The sequence below is a fragment of the Manis javanica genome, chromosome 1, assembly GCF_040802235.1.
Source record: "Manis javanica isolate MJ-LG chromosome 1, MJ_LKY, whole genome shotgun sequence".
NCBI classification, from domain to species: domain Eukaryota; kingdom Metazoa; phylum Chordata; class Mammalia; order Pholidota; family Manidae; genus Manis; species Manis javanica.
Genome location: NC_133156.1, coordinates 241,440,538 through 241,457,740, shown reverse-complemented (window position 1 = coordinate 241,457,740; position 17,203 = coordinate 241,440,538). Strand labels below are relative to the sequence as shown.

The 17,203-nt window shown below is 50.8% G+C and overlaps 1 protein-coding gene and 1 long non-coding RNA gene across 5 annotated transcripts in view; one reads left to right on the top strand and one right to left on the bottom strand.

The window, feature by feature from the left end:
• Window positions 1–17,203, top strand: part of TPO (thyroid peroxidase) — a 47,191-nt gene that overhangs the window by 4,618 nt on the left and 25,370 nt on the right. For all 3 annotated transcript variants that reach the window (XM_073217375.1, XM_073217368.1, XM_073217376.1), the window contains 4 exons: window positions 1,527–1,611; window positions 5,123–5,286; window positions 7,232–7,364; window positions 16,484–16,613. In XM_073217375.1, coding sequence (XP_073073476.1) covers window positions 1,527–1,611; window positions 5,123–5,286; window positions 7,232–7,364; window positions 16,484–16,613 — 512 coding nt within the window. The remainder of the gene's footprint in view (window positions 1–1,526; window positions 1,612–5,122; window positions 5,287–7,231; window positions 7,365–16,483; window positions 16,614–17,203) is intronic.
• The window catches only part of LOC140844542 (uncharacterized), a 33,755-nt gene that overhangs the window by 13,866 nt on the left and 2,686 nt on the right, over window positions 1–17,203 (bottom strand). The gene's annotated exons all lie outside the window — the stretch shown is intronic.

Genomic DNA, 17,203 nt, shown 5'->3' with positions numbered 1-17,203 from the left:
CCAGATGAATTCTTGGGCCACCGACTTTTATGGGGACAGGAGAGCCAGCCATTGTGAACTTCAGGAGTGGGTCCAAGGTGAGGATAGATATTTGCAAGGAAAGAATGCGCCCAAGTGGGCAGTGTGGGGTTCCCCACAGGAGGGTGGGTGAAGGGGGTGGCAGAAAGTGAAGAGCAGGGGGATGGGGACCATGGTGCCAGAAGGGGGAGACACAGAGCTTCTGGACAGCGCACAGCTCTGACTTGCAGGACCTCGATGTCAGGCCCCTGCCCCACATGTCACCCACAGCCTCTTCCATCCCAGAACAAGCCTCGGGCAACCACGACCACAGGTGGGAGGAGGGGCCAGGCTGGGCGATTTCCCAGTCCCACAGCCGTCAGGTGTCAGGGTGCCAAAGGCGGGGTCGCCCCATAGAGCCCCTGCCACCACCGCTGGCCACACACGCCTAGGACGCCCGCTGCGGCTCCAGGGTCAAGTGGGGGCAGCTGGCTGACTTCAGATGTGGAACTGGGGGCTGAACTGGGAGGCAGCTGCGGGGTGAGCATGATGGGTCATCACGTGAGGGTCACACGGGTGCCCTGCTCAGAGCTCCCTGGGGTTCCGGGTCCTGGCGGCGCTCCTGTGCCCCAGCATGTGACATAGAGCTGGCCCTCGTTCAGGGCCCCTGCAGAGGCGCAGCTCCAGTGGAGGGAGGCCCACCCTCTCCGCGGGTCCCAGGACCATCCACGGGGCTTTCCGTGACTTTGCTGTAAGGCATGGGCGTGTCGGGGGTCAGGCCACCGGGCAGGCACTGGCAAAACAGCCTGGAGGGCTGGCTGTGCGCCTGGACGTGGTGGGCACTGGAGGCCGCGGCCTGTCCCCCTCTGCGGGGCGATGCCCGGCCCACCCGGCCTCTGCTGGGACCGCTTCCCCCCTCACAGAAGGCGTCTTCCCGCGTGTCCTCACCTGGAGGGGGCTGTGGGATCCCTCTGATCGGGGCACGGATACCACCCTGGGGCTCCACCTTGCCACTCGACCGCCTCCCACAGCCCCTGCCCGCTGATGCTGCACCACTGTGAGAGGGCACAGGCGCTCAGCACATGGGATTTCTTAAACATTTCAAGCATGAAGTAAATAAAACAGGAGTCCTGCCGCTGGAAACTGCTGATGTGTGAGTTTCCCCTTTTGTTAAATGCACGACTTCACAGGCAGTAGAGGAGATGGGCACACAGGTGAGAGGCATTGGTTCATGTGACTGAAGTACCCAGAATCGTGAGGTGGTTTGGGCCGGTGAGAGGTGCGCGGCCGAGCTGACCTTGCACGAGGTGAGGGCGGCACTGGGCCCCCTGCCTCCTCTTGCCCGCGGCAGGTCTGCCAGGAGCCGCTGACACCCACCTTGACGCGCGGAAACAGGCCGCACGGACGCCCAGCTCGGCCGTCTAAGCGCCCCCGGCCGCAGTCACCGTGCACCCAGCCGCGCTCGGTGGGGAGGTCAGGGCGACAGGCCCGGGGCCAGCGGTGATCGGCTGTGGTGTCTCGCCCCGCAGGACAGACGGAGGAGCCGCGCGCGGCCAGCGCCCCGGAGCAGGGCCGGCTCCTGATGGACAACGGCCCCCACGGCGCGGGGAGAAGGTACGGCCCGGGGAGGGCGCGGGGGGACAGACCGCCTGCCCCCAGCACCAGCTGCGTCCTTGGGGGTCTCTGCCTACTCGCCTATTTTAATTTCCAAGGTTACCTCCAAAATTGGCCCCGTGACTCCACCATACACGTCAGGGGAACTCACGTGAGCCACTTTCCAGGACCACGTGCAGGGAACTGAAAGGGCCAGTGCTGAGCCTCGGATCCTCCCCCAGAACACGGAGCCGAGCACAGCGGCGCAGCTCGGAGGCCCGGGGCGGGTGGGACATGGGCACCGGGTGCGGCCTCGACACGCGGCTGCCCATCCCCGGGGCCGGCGGCGCGGGGGTCAGTCTGCCACCATTCTGTAATAATTAGGAAACAGCTTAATTTTAAATATGTAACCAACATAAGTATTTAGGGCATCATGGCCTCATGGGGGGGTAACAAACGAAACAAACAGCAGGTTTGGGCCTTGCAAGCTTAATTTTTTGGAAGTTCACGAATACAAGTTCTCCAGGCACAAAACATGGCGAGGCTGTCGCCACAGTCCATGTTTCTACGATTCCAGCCAGAAGAACCCCCTACTGCCCACGTGGGCTGTAAATTAATTTGTACTTATTTTCTGAAAACCTGACCAATGGGAGAAAGAAAACAGTATTTGGCGAGGGCGTGCTTGTTTGGCATGCCTGGGGCAGTACTCGGTTATCTGCAGAGAACTGGGACTGGGCGCACTGCACGGGTGCCCGCCGCCACCCTCCCAATGGGTCCTGCAGGGTGCAGGGCCCCTTGGGAATCAGCACTGGCATCCCGAAGGCGGCTATGGGGGCCACGTCCATGGGGCTCACTACATCGGAAAGATTTGTTTTTGGTAACTCTTAAATAATGCCTTGTGCCTGCTTAAACTATTTATTTATGTAGGAAATACCATTTCCTGCCATACAAAGCTGTGTGCTAGATGCTGGGGACACGAGAGGAGTTGAAAGTGTCCCCGCCTGACTGGAAGTTCACATTCCCTCTGCAGAGACAGGTACAGGAACAGGGCACTTAATTTGGGGATGGGAACGCTACAGGTCATCAAAAAATATCACCACTGAGTAGCTAATAAAGAACCAGCTTTGAGTAAAAATTTTAATAATGAAGTATTTTTAACCTCACAACAAATGTAGTTGTTTTATAGCTGAAAAAGAAAAGACTTTCCTAAATAACAATGTCCAAGGTCAGTGCTGTGGCTAAACTAAGTCTTTGCCCCTCAGTGATGGTGGCACCGCCTCTGGGAAGCAGTAGGAACAGGGCAGCTGTTGGGGTGCAGACGGGCCATGAGGACTGGAGCCCAAGACCCAGGACCTGAGCCCCCTGGGCCCCTGTGTGAGCACCCACCTGTCACTCTTTAGCATGGCACTCACATTTGGAAGTTGGGTCACGTGGCTGCCCCTGCCTGGCGTGGGCACCAAGGTGGGTAGCTGACCCATGGCTAAACCACTCGGGAACCGGCTGGCAGGAACCGTGCAGCCCAGCTTACACCTGCCACAAACCTGTGCCATGACCTGGGCGAGCTGGCCTCTGTTATGTGGCTGAGGAGGGTGGGTGGCCAGCAGCAAAGGTGTCCCTGTAGGGCTGCTCAGGCTGCACAGGATACACACCCCGCAGCGAGACCCTCAGTCGTCATCAGCCTGTTGTGGGACCAGAACACAGCCTGCGTGTGTGGGGTACGTGCTTTTTCGTTCTTGAGTGACCTTTGAGAATCTCGTGTTATTAGCTAATTTAGGAGCGGCATGGTGGTTAGAAACTGAATTTATGACCAAAAGAACTGAGTGAGGGCAGATCCAGAACCCACCACTCCCTCACCCAGGAGTCTGAGCTTCCTCATCGGAATGTAAACAATAACTCTGATTGGGTCAGGGTTTAGGACTCTGCATCCCTGAGGGAAAAATGGCATTCACCACATTGACAGATGTATGAAGTTGTTTCAGATACACACAATACCTGACAGAATCTATGGATCCTATGGAAATATTGTAAACAGCACCGCACTGAATGTGACTCATTTCCTGCTCAGTGTGTGTCTGTCTAAGGGCACTTAACTTGTGTCAGTTCACTCCATCTCTCAAACTTGTGATCCAGGACAATCAATCCCCATTTAATAGATAGATGGGGTGATGGTAAGACCTTACCTATCAGATTCCAGGCCCACTGCCAGCCACTGCCAGCCTGACCCCTGACACCCACAAACATAACGTGTGTGTGTGCCCGCATGCATGCACATGCACACACCCACTTCAGCCTCCGTTTCATCAATCAAAATGCAACTTGGAAACAGTGCATGAACATGGAAGAGCTCTGACTGAAGTGGGTGTGGGAAGCCCTGCAACCACATGCAGACATGCACAGAGCACATTTGTATGTATGCACATCAGCTTATTGCCTATGTGCATGTTGCGTGCATGGCCTTCACACCTCAGTGTTGCCTCCGTCACTCGCTAGCCATCACCCTGGTGCTATGTAGCTTTCAGTGACTCGACTCCCACCTGAAACGCACATGCTCATGCTGCACACCTCCTGAGGCCCTGGGGAGGAAAGAGAGGTGGCAGGAATGTGTGTGAGCGCACCTGCCGCACTGCTCCACCCAGTGAGCACTTAGATTTATGGTTGTTAACAAAGTACAAATGGTCCCTTGGTCACAGCCAGCAGAGCCACCAAAAGTGCAGTCAGATCGTTTTCCCCAGGGCACCGGTGTGGACCACAGATCTGAGCACTGGGGTGGGCTGGGGGCATCCGTGCTGGCTCCCAGTTCTACCTGGACCCTGACGGTTCCAAGCTTAGTATTCGAGTTGGGTCCCAGGCTGGGTTCTGGTGCCTCAGTGATGCGCCCAGGGGATGGTGGTCTGGCTGCCACGGCCACCTGTGTCCTGTCCCTCCCTGGGCCCTGCATTGCCAGTGGTGGGGACCATAAGGCCACCAGCCCAGGAGGAGGCCTGCGTGTCAGACTTCCCAGGTGCACTCTCTACCTGTGGCTTCGGGTCTCCCCTCAAACAGTTCTGCTGCCATGTTCTACTGTGCGGGAAGTGGAGTCTCCGGTTGGAGTGGGAAGAGCAGGTTTCCAGCCGGGTTGGCCTCGGCACGTCATGCACAGCTCTGGGACCTCAGCAGGGCTGCAGGCTCTCAGGGCCTTGGCTAATCTGCCAGAACCCAAACGAAGCCTCACTGAATCTGGGGGACAAGGTTTATCTTTCGCAGTTGCTAGGAGAACTGTAGGAGTTCAGACAGGGAAGCACAAAGGGCGTGTGGCGGCCACAGTGGCCATTCTCTCCGTCATCCGCATTGATGGGCACTCTGTGTTTGCATTCTGGCCCTTTGCTGAGGCCTGCCACCCCACCCACAGGGCTGTGGAAGCCCCATCCCTGACCACCCACAGTGCCTGCTACCCGGTAGGCACTCAGTAAACGTCTGCCTAATTTATAGTAATTAACGATGAAAACACCAACCATGAAAAGAATTGAGCTTGGATCTCCTCTTTGTGCTGCAGATTCCTCAACCGAAGGGAAGTAATTTCCCCATCACAGCTTCTGTCTCTTTCCAAACTCCCTGAGCCCACGAGCGGAGCGATCTCCCGAGCGGAGATCATGGAAGCATCCGTGCAGACAATGACAAGAGCTTCCCCAAGACGCAAGCAATCCCGGCTGCTCACTGGTGAGCCCCAGGGTGTCGGCTGTCAGGCGTTTGGGGATGGCAGGGAGGGGTGGCTGCTCATTCACAGGATAGAGAGGTGGTTCTGTAAATGCTGGTCGGCCTGGTGATGTTCTGTTTTTGAGAGTCTGGGAAATGAGAGCTTCTCTACTAAGCAAGATGCATTTGGAGAGCTGGCTCTGCAATCTAAGTGTCCAGCTGTACTGTGTGAAATGGTCTCGTTTATCCATGGCCTTCCTGCCGACCTGGGGAAGACCTGGGCAGCCTGCCAGGAGCAAGGACCACAGGCCCAGCCTCCCACGGGGCAGCCTTTGCCTCAGGGACTCGGGAGGCCTTGGAGAGAGGTGCCAGGGTGCCCATCTGAGAGGGGATGCTGACCTGGTCTTGCACTCAGGATATCGGCAGAACAAAGGGAACCCAAGGGGTCAGTTGCATTAGATCAAAGCACTTAAGGGTGTCAGATACCGAGGTGTCCACAGCCAGCACAAGGCACATTCAGAACCCTGCTGCAGGGAACCGGGAAACGGGGCTCTTGTTTTAACTTCTCCAGATGTTTTCAGTGTGATGTTCTGAGCTACTTGGCCTCTGAGTCCTTCCCCCTAACTAGCTGTAGACTAGTTCACTGCTAATTTGCTCAGTCTTTAGAATAAGACAGACTCAGCTAAATGAAGATTATCCAGAATTCTCAGACACTGAGCTTAACAGTTAAATTTAATGGACTGTGTGGCAACCAAAGGTTCCTTTGAAATAGTTTTGTTTCCAAGGACGGCTGGTGCAAGCCCTGTCTGGGTGTAAGCCTCCCCAGGAGGGGTGTTGCAGGCTACAGGAGTGCACCGGCCATCGCCAGCCTTCGGATGTGGGTGTTTAGGGAGGTCACGCTGATGGGTGTGGCCCAGGCTGTGACGTGTGATTGAGGAAACATAATTTAAGCCGTTTTCTATTATTTCTGTTGTCAACATAGCCAATCTAGGAGATTCAGAATGTGCGAGTGCCCAGGCGAAAACAATTCCCTACCAGTAAACGATTCCCTACCAGTTCAGCCCCGAGCAGTCTCCACAGCTGAACGTTGGTGCCCCCTCCCGCTGTCCCAGCACCCATTTCATGCACCCGTGTGGCTGTGAGCACATGGTTCTTCTGATCTGTTACCCTTGTGCTGGGGCCCCTCCTGTCCTCATCTGTTTCAGGAACACCTGAGCTCCGCCGGCCGGATGATGGGTGATGCCTGGGCGGTTTAGCCGTCACACAGTCATTCAGAATTGCCCAGTGAGCGTCCATTACGACGAGACTGGTTTTGTTTCTCTCCAACTTGCAAACGGAATGCATTCCTTCAGTGGCTATCTCAGCCTCGCTGGGTCTAGTCAGTCAGTTTTATGCCGTTATCCCTTTTGATCATGCAAGCCGTCTGGGAGAAGTGGCCCATGAGTCCTTCTACTGACAGATAAGAAAGCTGTCCTTGCTTTCATTTGCTGAATAAATGGGAACAGGACTGGCAAAAAATAAGAGACTGTTTTCAGGTGGCCTAATCTAGAAGGCTCTGCAAGAAGGAAAACTAAACTCAGTATGACGGAAGAAAGTGGGCACATGAGAGCTTTCGCAGGCTGACCGAGGCAGGTTGTTGGGGCGATGACACCAGGCAGCCGCTGGGGCAAACGATGCCAGGGGCACCCCGGGTGAGACTGCTGACAGCTCTGGCATGGCCGAGCTCGGCGGCTCAGCGCTCCCAGAGCCACTTTCTGAAAGATCACAAAGCAAAAATAAATGTAAAAAACCCACATTCCCAGGAATAAGGGAGCTGAAGGGGAATCATGGGAGAACAAGTGATTTAATGGGGTGGCCGACAGGTGGCTCAGATGCCGGAGCCACACCTGAGACAACACGAGGAGATTCGCCCTATCAGTAGATTTGTTATCATGAGCAGAGTGTTTACACTCCAGTATTTTTCCCTCAGATGTTTTATCAGAAGACCTACTGAACTCAGTGGCAAGTATGTCCGGATGCCTGCCGCACAGGCTGCCCCCGAAATGCCCAGACACTTGCCTGGCGAACAAACACAGGCTGATCACAGGGGCTTGCAACAACAGGTACTGTTTCTGGATTTCCTTCTCTTCTCGTGTGGGTTGGCTTCAGACATGATCAGATGCCACCACGAAGAAGAGTGACCAGCAGGGCATGCTTCTGCCTCTGGGCTCCCCATTCCCCTCCTTCATGTCACGGCGCCCCCACCGGGACACGGACACTCGCCCATGGCCACCTGGGGCTGCCCCATTCCGCCTGCCACACGGCCTCCTCCTGGTCGGCACTTCCCAGGCAAGGGGTGGGGACAGAGGTGGAGATAAGCAATTGAAGGTGATGACAGGGGCTGTGAGGAAAGCGCTGCAGAGCCGTGCTGGAAGGGGTTGGGCCGGAGCCCTGGGGTGGCGTTCTGGGAAGGCTTCACTCCAGGAAGGATGGCAGTCCGGGGGCACGGGTCCCTCCAGGCCACGGAGGGCAGGTCAGGCTCACACACTGCAGGTGGACCGCCTGGAGCATGAACATAGCCGCCGGGGCTGGGAGGAAGGCCCAGGGAAAACACCCAGGGGGAGGTTGTCAGGTGCCCTGGCAGGGTTGGGAGGCTTTGAGCACCTTCACGCAGACTGGAGCTGCTGGGGAATGTGGATTGCATGTCAAGGTGTTAACACATCTGGGAGGCTGAGGGTTCAGTCTGTGGGGGTCCAGCTTAGATCCTGGCAGCACCCTCCTTATTACAAAAAGCTTTCCAAGTAGAAGAACAGACTGCAGGGTCACTCCAGTCGTGGACTAACACAAAACACAGAAGGAACAGCGCAGTGAACCACCAGTGGAGGTGGTGCCAGCGGGCAGAGGGAGAGCACCTGGGCACAGCAGGACGTGGCCTGTGTCTGCTGTAGCCTGAGGTCTGGGCAGGTTTCAAGGAGCTGATGGTGTGAACCAGCTGGCACAGGGCAGGTGGGGGATCCTGAATGGTACATTCCCTTCTGTGCTCTGCCAAGGCCCATCTGCCCCCTGAGCCCCGTCCCTCCCCTGGAGCTCCTGGCCTCCAGCTCTGCCTCCCGGGGGAGGGCCTCAGGGCACCCACCCTGGCTGTTGGCGGCCTGTCTTTGCTGCCTCCCACCCCCTGGTCCACCCTCTTTCTCCATCAGCCCCCAGGCCCATGGTCACTCTCTGGCCATCTCCTGCCTGCCTGGTGCCCCCTCCCAGTGGCCAGCACCTTTCCAAAGCTCTGCTGGTGACTCTGACATCCGGGAGCCCTTGTGACCCACAGGTGTGACCCCTCCAGCCCCCTACCCCTGGGTCTGTTGTGTCCAGGTGGCTGTGTGCCCTGTGGACACGCCCTCTGTGGCTCCTCCCCAGGTGCACACACTACTGGTCTGCTCCCAGGGCCTGAAGTCCCTACAAGCTCCAGAGGTTTGATGCGGTACCTGCTGCACACCTACCCTTGTTTTCATACCTGGGGTCAAATGAGGGAAGGTACTCGGCTCTGCATTTTTGTCAGGTTCGACCGCGTCTTGTATTTTGGTTATGATGGGAATGCTTGTCATCATGGGAAGCTAGGGTTTCTGTTTGAGATTCACCAGTGATCAAAATTCTTCACAAGGTTTGGAAAACTAAATCTTGGATTAATTGATTGTTGCCACCATTTTATGCCTCCTAGTTTTTCCTGAAATATAGCCATGCTTTTTATTTCTTTTGGGTTTATTTCAAGGTGGATGCATGGTGAGGTTTTCTGCTGTTTTTTTATTATGTTGGTTTTTACCTGTGATGGCTACTCTGCAACATTATACACCTAAGTAATGCCTGGATGTTGGCTATGGCTACACCTTTAAGCCAAATGTTATTTGGAATTGAACTCTTAAAATTCTATAAATCTAAAAACCTCACTCATTTCTACTCTTTTATTGCACAGGTGTGACAGATGTGAGCCACATGTAGGGTGCAGCTTTGAAAGTGGGCTTTCCCTTTGAGATTTTCCTAGTTGCCTGAGCTTTATCATTTTGAAGTATTTGATGACAGAGGGCCGAAGGACTTTACAACCTCATTTGGACTTCTGTGTGTTTTATGACCAGTGCTACAGGCTCTGCTTTGAGGAAGCCAGCATTGCACCCCAGTTGTTCCTTAGGCCTCGACCTACGCTGGCACTCAGGCCCTCCCATGAGCCCATGTCCTTGTCACAGTGTGCCTGCTTGCTGCATTTGTCCTTGTAAAAAAGTGTTGGCTTCCTAAATATGAAGTTTGTGTGTGCTAATCATAATACCCTTTAATCCCCTTCTCCCTCCCCACCCACCCACCCTCCCCTTTGGTAACCACTAGTCCCTTCTTAGAGTCTCTGATTCTGCTGCTGTTTTATTCCTTCAGTTTTGCTTCATTGTTATACTCCACAAATGAGGGAAATCATTTGGTACCTTCTTTCTCTGCCTGGCTTATTTCACTGAGCATAACACCCTCTAGCTCCATCCATGTTGTTGCAAATGGTAGGATTTGTTTTCTTTTTATGGCTGAATAATATTCCATTGTGTATATGTACCACATCTTCTTTATCCATTCATCTGCTGATGGACACTTAGGTTGCTTCCATTTCTTGGCTATTGTGAATAGTGCTGGATAAACATAGGGGTGCATATGTCTTTCTGAATCAGGGATATTGTTTTCTTCCTAGGTAATTCCTAGGAGTGGAATTACTGGGTCAAACAGTATTTCTAGTTTTTTGATGAACCTCAATATTACTTTCCACAATGGTTGAACTAATTTACATTCCCACCAGCAGTGTGGATGTTTCTCCGCATCCTTGCCAGCATTTGCTGTTCCCTGTCTTTTGGATGTTGGCCATCTTAAATGGTGTGAGGTGATATATCATTGTGGTTTTAATTTGCATTTCCCTGAGAATTAATGATGTGGAGCACCTTTTCGTGTGCCTGTTGGCCATCTGAAATTCTTCTTTGAGAAAGTGTCTATTCAGATACTCGGCCCATTTTTTAATCAGGTTATTTGCATTTTGGGTGTTGAGGCGAGTGAGCTCTTTATATATTTTGGATGCTAACCTCTTATCTGATAGGTTGTTTATGAATATATTCTCCTATACTGTAGGATGCCTTTTTGTTCTACTGATGGTGTCCTTTACCGTACGGAAGCTTTTTAGTTTATGTAGTCCCATTTGTTCATTTTTGTTTTTGTTTTCCTTGCCTTGGGGGTATGTTCAGGAAAAAGTTGCTCATGTTTATATTTAAGAGATTTTTGCCTATGTTTTCTTCTATGAATTTTACGGTTTCATGAGTTACATTCAGGTTTTTGATCCATTTCAAGTTTACTTTTGTGTATGGAGTTATGCAATAATCCAGTTTCATTCCCTTCCATGTTTTGCCAACACCAGTTGTTGAACAGGCTGTCATTTCCCCATTGTATATCCATGGCTCCTTTATGATATATTAGTTGACCATATACTTGTGGGTTTGTATCTGGGCTCTCTATTCTGTTCTATTGGTCTATGGGTCTGTTCTTGTGCCAGTACCAAATTGTCTTGATTACTGTGGCTTTGTAGTAGAGCTTGAAGTTGGGGAACATTATCCCCCCAGCTTTATCCTTCCTTCTCAGGATTGCTTTGCCTATTCAGTGTCTTTTGTGGTTCCATATGAATTTTAAAAGTATTTATTCTAGTTCATTGAAAAATGCTGCTGGTTTTTTGATAGGGATTGCATTGAATCTGTAGATTGCTTTAGGCAGGATGGCCATTTTGACAATATTATTTCTTCCTATCCATGAACATGGGATAGATTTCCATTTATTGGTATCTTCTTTAATTTCTCTCATGAGTGTCTTGTAGTTTTCAGGATATAGGTCTTTCACCTCCTTGGTTAGGTTTATTTCTAGGTATTTTATTCTTTTTGATGCAATTGTAAATGGAATTGTTTTCCTGATTTCTCTTTCTATTAGTTCATCATAAGTATATAGGAATGCAACAGATTTCTGTGTATTAATTTTGTATCCTGCAGCTTTGCTGAAGTCAGTTATTAATTCTAGTAGTTTTGGGGTGGATTCTTTAGGGTTTTTTATGTACAATATCATGTCATCTGCTAACAGTGACAGTTTAACTTCTTCCTTACCAATCTGGATGCCATTTATTTCTTTGTTTTGTCTGATTGCCGTGGCTAGGACCTCCAGTACTATGTTGAGTAACAGTGGGGAGAGTGGGCATCCCTGTCTTGTTCCTGATCTTAAAGGAAAAACTTTCAGCTTTTTGCTGTTAAATTTGTTGGTTGTGGGTTTGTCATATATGGCCTTTATTATGTTGAGGTACTTGCCCTTTATACCCATTTTGTTGAGAGTTTTTACCATGATGAATGTTGAATTTTTTTCAAATGTTGTTTAGCATCTATTGAGATGATCATGTGATTGTTGTCCTCCTTTGTGTTGATGTGGTGGATGATGCTGATGGATTTTCGAATGTTGTGCCATCCTTGCATGCCTGGCATAAATCCTACTTGATCATGATGATCTTTTTGATGTATTTTTTTAATTCGGTTTGCCAATATTTTGTTGAGTATTTTTGCATCTATGTGCATCAGGGATATTGGTCTGTAATTTTATTTTTTTGTAGTGTCTTTGCCTGGTTTTGGTATTAGAGTGATGCTGGCCTCAGAGAATGAGGTTAGAAGTATTCCCTCCTTTTCCACTCTTTGGAAAATTTAAGGAGGGTGGATATTAGGTCTTCTCTAAATGTTTGGTAAAATTCAGCAGTGAAGCCATCTGGTCCAGCAGTTTTGTTCTTAGGTAGTTTTTTGATTATCAGTTCAATTTCATTGCTGGTAATTGGTCTGTTCAGATTTTCTGTTTGTTCCTGAGTCACTCTTGGAAGGTTTTATTTTTCTAGACAATTGTCCATTTCTTCTAGGTTATCCTAATACTGGCTTCTTTATGTGACACCTTGCAGAACATACATGGACACAAAGCACAGAGTCCGTAAGATTTCAGAGCTTTGGGGAAGTTAAGTGGGCACCCATCTAAGGTTGCAGCATGCCCACCCCACCCTTGTGGCTTTTCCAGGCCGTCCACACTGACTGGCTTAGCCCGGGGGCAGGCAAATGATGAGGTGAACGTCTTCCAGGGCAGAGCCTCTCAGGGCACTAGGCATCTTCAGGTGGCTGGAGACGATCCTGATCCTCACATCTCACGCAAAGCAGCACCTTCCTAGTCTGAACGCCCCTCACTGTAGAGGAAGTGTGAAAGGGACGTGTCACTGCTCGAGTGGAGGCCACCCCTAGCAGTTTTATCCTACTAGCTTGAAAACATCTCCCCCGGGACAGGTCACCATGCCTCTTTTCCAGGAGGGCGTGCATTTCCAGCCCTGCATCCCATCAGTCACGAGGAAACATACTGCTGAGCCTCTCAGCATCAATGTCAGGCTTTGTATCCAAACTGTCTTCCAGCTGGGAGTTCAGAATTGCCTTCCTCTTCAGAATGCAGAATATCAGAGCCTCTAGTGCCAGGTGCTGGGAACAGAGCTCATGTTCAGATAGGTCATGGCAACTCGGAGCAGACACCTGTCTCCTCATAAAACTGCCCTCCAGAAATGTGTCTGTCCATTTATTTTTGTCAGCTTTATGAACATTGTTCCAATGTGGCCATTAATCCAAAAGTAACAGAGGAGCAGTGATGTGCTGAAGCCGATTGGGCACAAGAATCTCAAGGCCCCAGGAGGACTGCCCCTCTGGTCCTGGGCCCACGGAGCGGGCTGAGGGCACACATGTGCTGAGCGCTGTGGGCCCGTGGGGCATCCTGTGAGCTGCCTAAAGGTAAACTCAGCAAACACTTCATTGACTGAGCAGTTAAATAAACATCTCATCATTTTTAACTGGGTGAAACAGCCCCTCCCAAAGAGCAGCATGTGGTTTTAATTAAAAAGCACCTTAATGAGTCTGATGCACTAAGCGGCGCCAGCCTTCCCACCCTGACCTACTGCAGCTGGTTAAGTGCATTGCTGCCTGACATCATTTCCGGATGGTGCCACTCTGGTGTGCTGGCGATCAGTGAAGTATGGATGATGGGAAAATTCCCCACTACTGTCCCTACAGACACACCGCCATGCTCAGTGGCCTCCCTGGATGGCCCCTGGGTGAGGTGGCAGTGACGTAAATAGCTGTAGCAAAGTCTCTTTCCTTTAACATCAGGAACCAGGTAGCGAATTAGGAGATGGGCAGGTGGAGGAAGCTTATTCTGCTCAGCCTGTCACCAAGGCCCAAAGCGGGTTGCGCCACTAGGTGTGGGGTCCTCTGATGCCCAGCGCTGAGCCACTTCTTAGCAGCACGTGGAGCTTTCCTTCCTAAGCAGAGCCTCCACCTCAGTCACGTTGATGTGTTCCATCCTTAATGGTGGTGGTAATGTGGCATCAGAGTAAACCAAGTAGTTTTTAAACATTCATATTTTCAACACACTGGAAGTTTTAAAAATTCATCTAGCCTGTCATGACTCTTGTACACCTAAGGCCCTCAGGGTTGTAAGTGTCTACACATCAGATGCATGAAAGAATCTTACAGTCTTTCCCACTCAAATCCTCTTGGCCTGTGACCTCACAGAGCACCCCAGGCCCTGCGCACCTTCACGTTGGCACCTTCCTGCTTTCCTCTGCAAAGATATGGCAACCAGCTGCAGATGCCCCGACTGCAGGGTATCTCTATGGAGATTTGGTTGACAAATGCTGAGGAAACACCACAGGAAATCTATACGCCAAATAATCCATTTGAAAAAACAATTTTTTCTCTAACAGAAAATTTGTTTTTGCTCTTTGAACTGATATTTCTGATCGAGTTCTATCGTACTTTTTGTTTGTAGGATATTTGAAGATTGAAAGTCTTTGATTTTCTCCTTTTACATATCCCTTTACTTCCCTATGTGCTCTGCAGATATTTTATTCATTTTATCCACTTACACAATTCATCATACATTTTCACACTCATACATTTTGTTTTACATATTTATGTATTATAAGTTGAACTTTCATACTTAGAAAATTTCCAGTGAGGGTACGAATCTAAGTGTTCATTGATTTCTTCAAGAATGAGATTTTTTTACAACTGTTATTAGAGCAGAGTCAGTCAAATCAGAACAAACTTATTACAAATAATGATAATTAACTATTAAGCATGGAAGTGTTGTCGGGCAGCTGTGTCTGGGGCGGTGGCTCCCTGAGCACCAGGTGAGACCTCGGCCCGGGCAGGGCAGGGTTCTTGACTCTGAGGGAGAGAGAATTCTCGAGCAGGTCGGAAGAGTGTGGGTAAGGAAGGAATTCATTAGCGCCAGAGTGGAAATGAGGGGCGGTGGCCTTGCCTGCAGCTGAGAGCAGGAAAATGCAGAGGTGCCCCGGGAGGGACCGGAACTCGCCGGCCAATCTGAACTCTCAGCAGCCCCTCCCTACTTATCAGGGGTAAAGCGGAGACTAAGTGAAGACTTAGAAACAGAATGAAATAGCAAAAACACAAAGACGCTTACCACTGGAAAGCGAGGAGAGACAAAACACAGGCTGAGCAGGGAGAAAGCTTTATTTAAAGGTACGCACTTAGAGAGTATGGGCATCCTCGGAGGAGGTGCACTGAAAGGCTGGGGTTCCCTATTTTAAGGATTTTTCAAAGTGCTAGAGTGTATAGACTTGTAAAGTGGTCTCAAAATGCCTATCTCTGATGAGAGACATTCAGTCTCTTCCATTATCAGTCTTCCAGGTAATTCTGCAAAATTAACACAAGAAATTCAGTTCCTCTCCAGAACAGCAGCTTCCCTCTGGGAATATATCAGTCAAGACTGCCCACCCTGAACCCCAAAGTGGGTTGAAGTATTATCTTTTTGCTAAATAATATGTTAGGAATCTTACTTCTTAACTTCCTGGTTTTTAAAGGGGAATCTTAGCCTTAAGATGGAATATTTCCTGCTCTTACTATACTGTTTGTATCTCGGCTTTTTTGGAAAACTATTCGTGATGCTTGTCTCCTATCTCTCCCTATCTCAGAAGCAAACTTTTATTGAATTAACTTACTGATGAGATGGGTGCAGCATTTCGGTCAGTTCACAGCCAGTGGGGGGAATATTACCTGCTGGCTGAGGGCCCGTGAGTCCTGGTGAGCTGGGACAGTCCCTGTACCCAACTCTGGATCATGGCAGACAGGGTCCCTCTCACTGGGCTGCGGGCGTCCAGGGCAGGGCCCTGCCTGTCCCCACACCTGCACATCTGCAGGCTCAGACACCCTGTCCTGTGGGTGGATGGATGGGCAGCAGCATTGCTACAGGGCCACCCCCTCCGAGACGTGGAGGAGAACAAGCCCACAGCATGCTAGCATGCTATCACTAACATTCATCTTACTGTTCTGTCAGCAAGCACCAATCAGGTTGAACTCCAATTTTTTTTGACAAAAATTGGAAAGTACCTGATTTTCACAAGGATTAGTTACCAATTATTAGGCTTTTATTTCCTCAGTTTCTGGAAACTGATCAGGACATATCAAGTCACCTTACTTATACCCCATCTCTTAGAAGCACCTTAACACAATCGTGCTCAAAAATAGTTTGTAAAATCAAAATAGTATCAAACACAGCTTTTCCTCACCATGAATTTTATATTTTTGTCAAAATGTATTTTGATCAATGGAGTGAAACTGCAGGCCAGTCCATGTAAGGAAGCGTTCCCACACGAGCTAATTGCTGAACTCATTCCCACTGCCAAATGCATCAACCAAGAGGACTTACTTTCAGAAAAAGCCTGACTTATTTTTGATTCAGATACATGTATTAATACATGCTCCCTTGACAACCATCTCACTTCCGAATTTAGAACATCTCATCAAGTTCCAAAGAACCGTGTCTCTAGCTGAAACTTGGTCCTAAAGACAAATATGACAGGAAAAGGCACATGCCCCAGACGGCTGTACAGCACCTTGATTCAAGGTGTTAAGCAAGACATACGTCAGGCTGTCTGTCTGTCAGGAGCCCCAGACGTGTCTATCCTGCAGGGTGGGGGCCTGTAGAGGGAGTGGGGGCTTTCCCCAGGTGGGTACTCAGCTGAGGCATGTCAGATCAGGGCAGTGCATGGGGAGTGGGGTTTTGGAAGGCGGCTCCTGGAGGTCACCAGGGCCAATCCATCCACTGAGGCTGCTGGTGTAGACTTGAGCGCCTGCCTGCCCACTCTTCTCAGCCTCTGTTCCCACAGGGTCCATCCCCGGTGGGGAGCCTCCAACACAGCCCTGGCCAGATGGCTGCCCCCTGCCTACGAAGACGGCATCAGTGAACCCCGAGGCTGGAACCCCCACTTCCTGTACAACGGGTTCCCGCTGCCCCCGGTGGGTACCTTCCCCAGCCACTTGCACTGGTGGGATTGGGTTCCCCATGGCTGGCCTCTGCTGTGATCTGGGAGAAACCCCCTACCACGCTCTCTGAGCCCTGCCCGCAGGACTCCCTTGGACCTCATACCATGGGGTGTGGAGCAGGGAGTGGCAGCCTCACAGCCTGGGATCCCAGGCCCCTGAAGGTTAGCATCACCAGTCAATGAGAGAGCGATGCATGTGGGTCTCGGCCCATCAGGGCCTCTGCCCTTTACATGACTTCAGAGTTTGCAAATAAATGACTTTGTTCCTAGGTAGAGACTAGTCGTGTTCAAACACACTTAATCAAGAGTTCACTCATTTATGCAAACCGGTGCTTGCACTTCACTCCCAGGGCCAAATTATTTGCTTAGCAAACTCATCCAATTGCTGATGCATGTGGTTTAGCTGGATATTTGTCCCCAACTCAACTACATGCTTCAGTGAATGAGCCAGTCTGTTTCCTCTTGTCTATGTTCAACAATGTGACTGTGGCCCTGCTCAGCCCAGAGTGTCTGTATGAGAACTCAGGGTGGGACCCAGGTCAGTGGTGGGCCAGTGCCCCATCC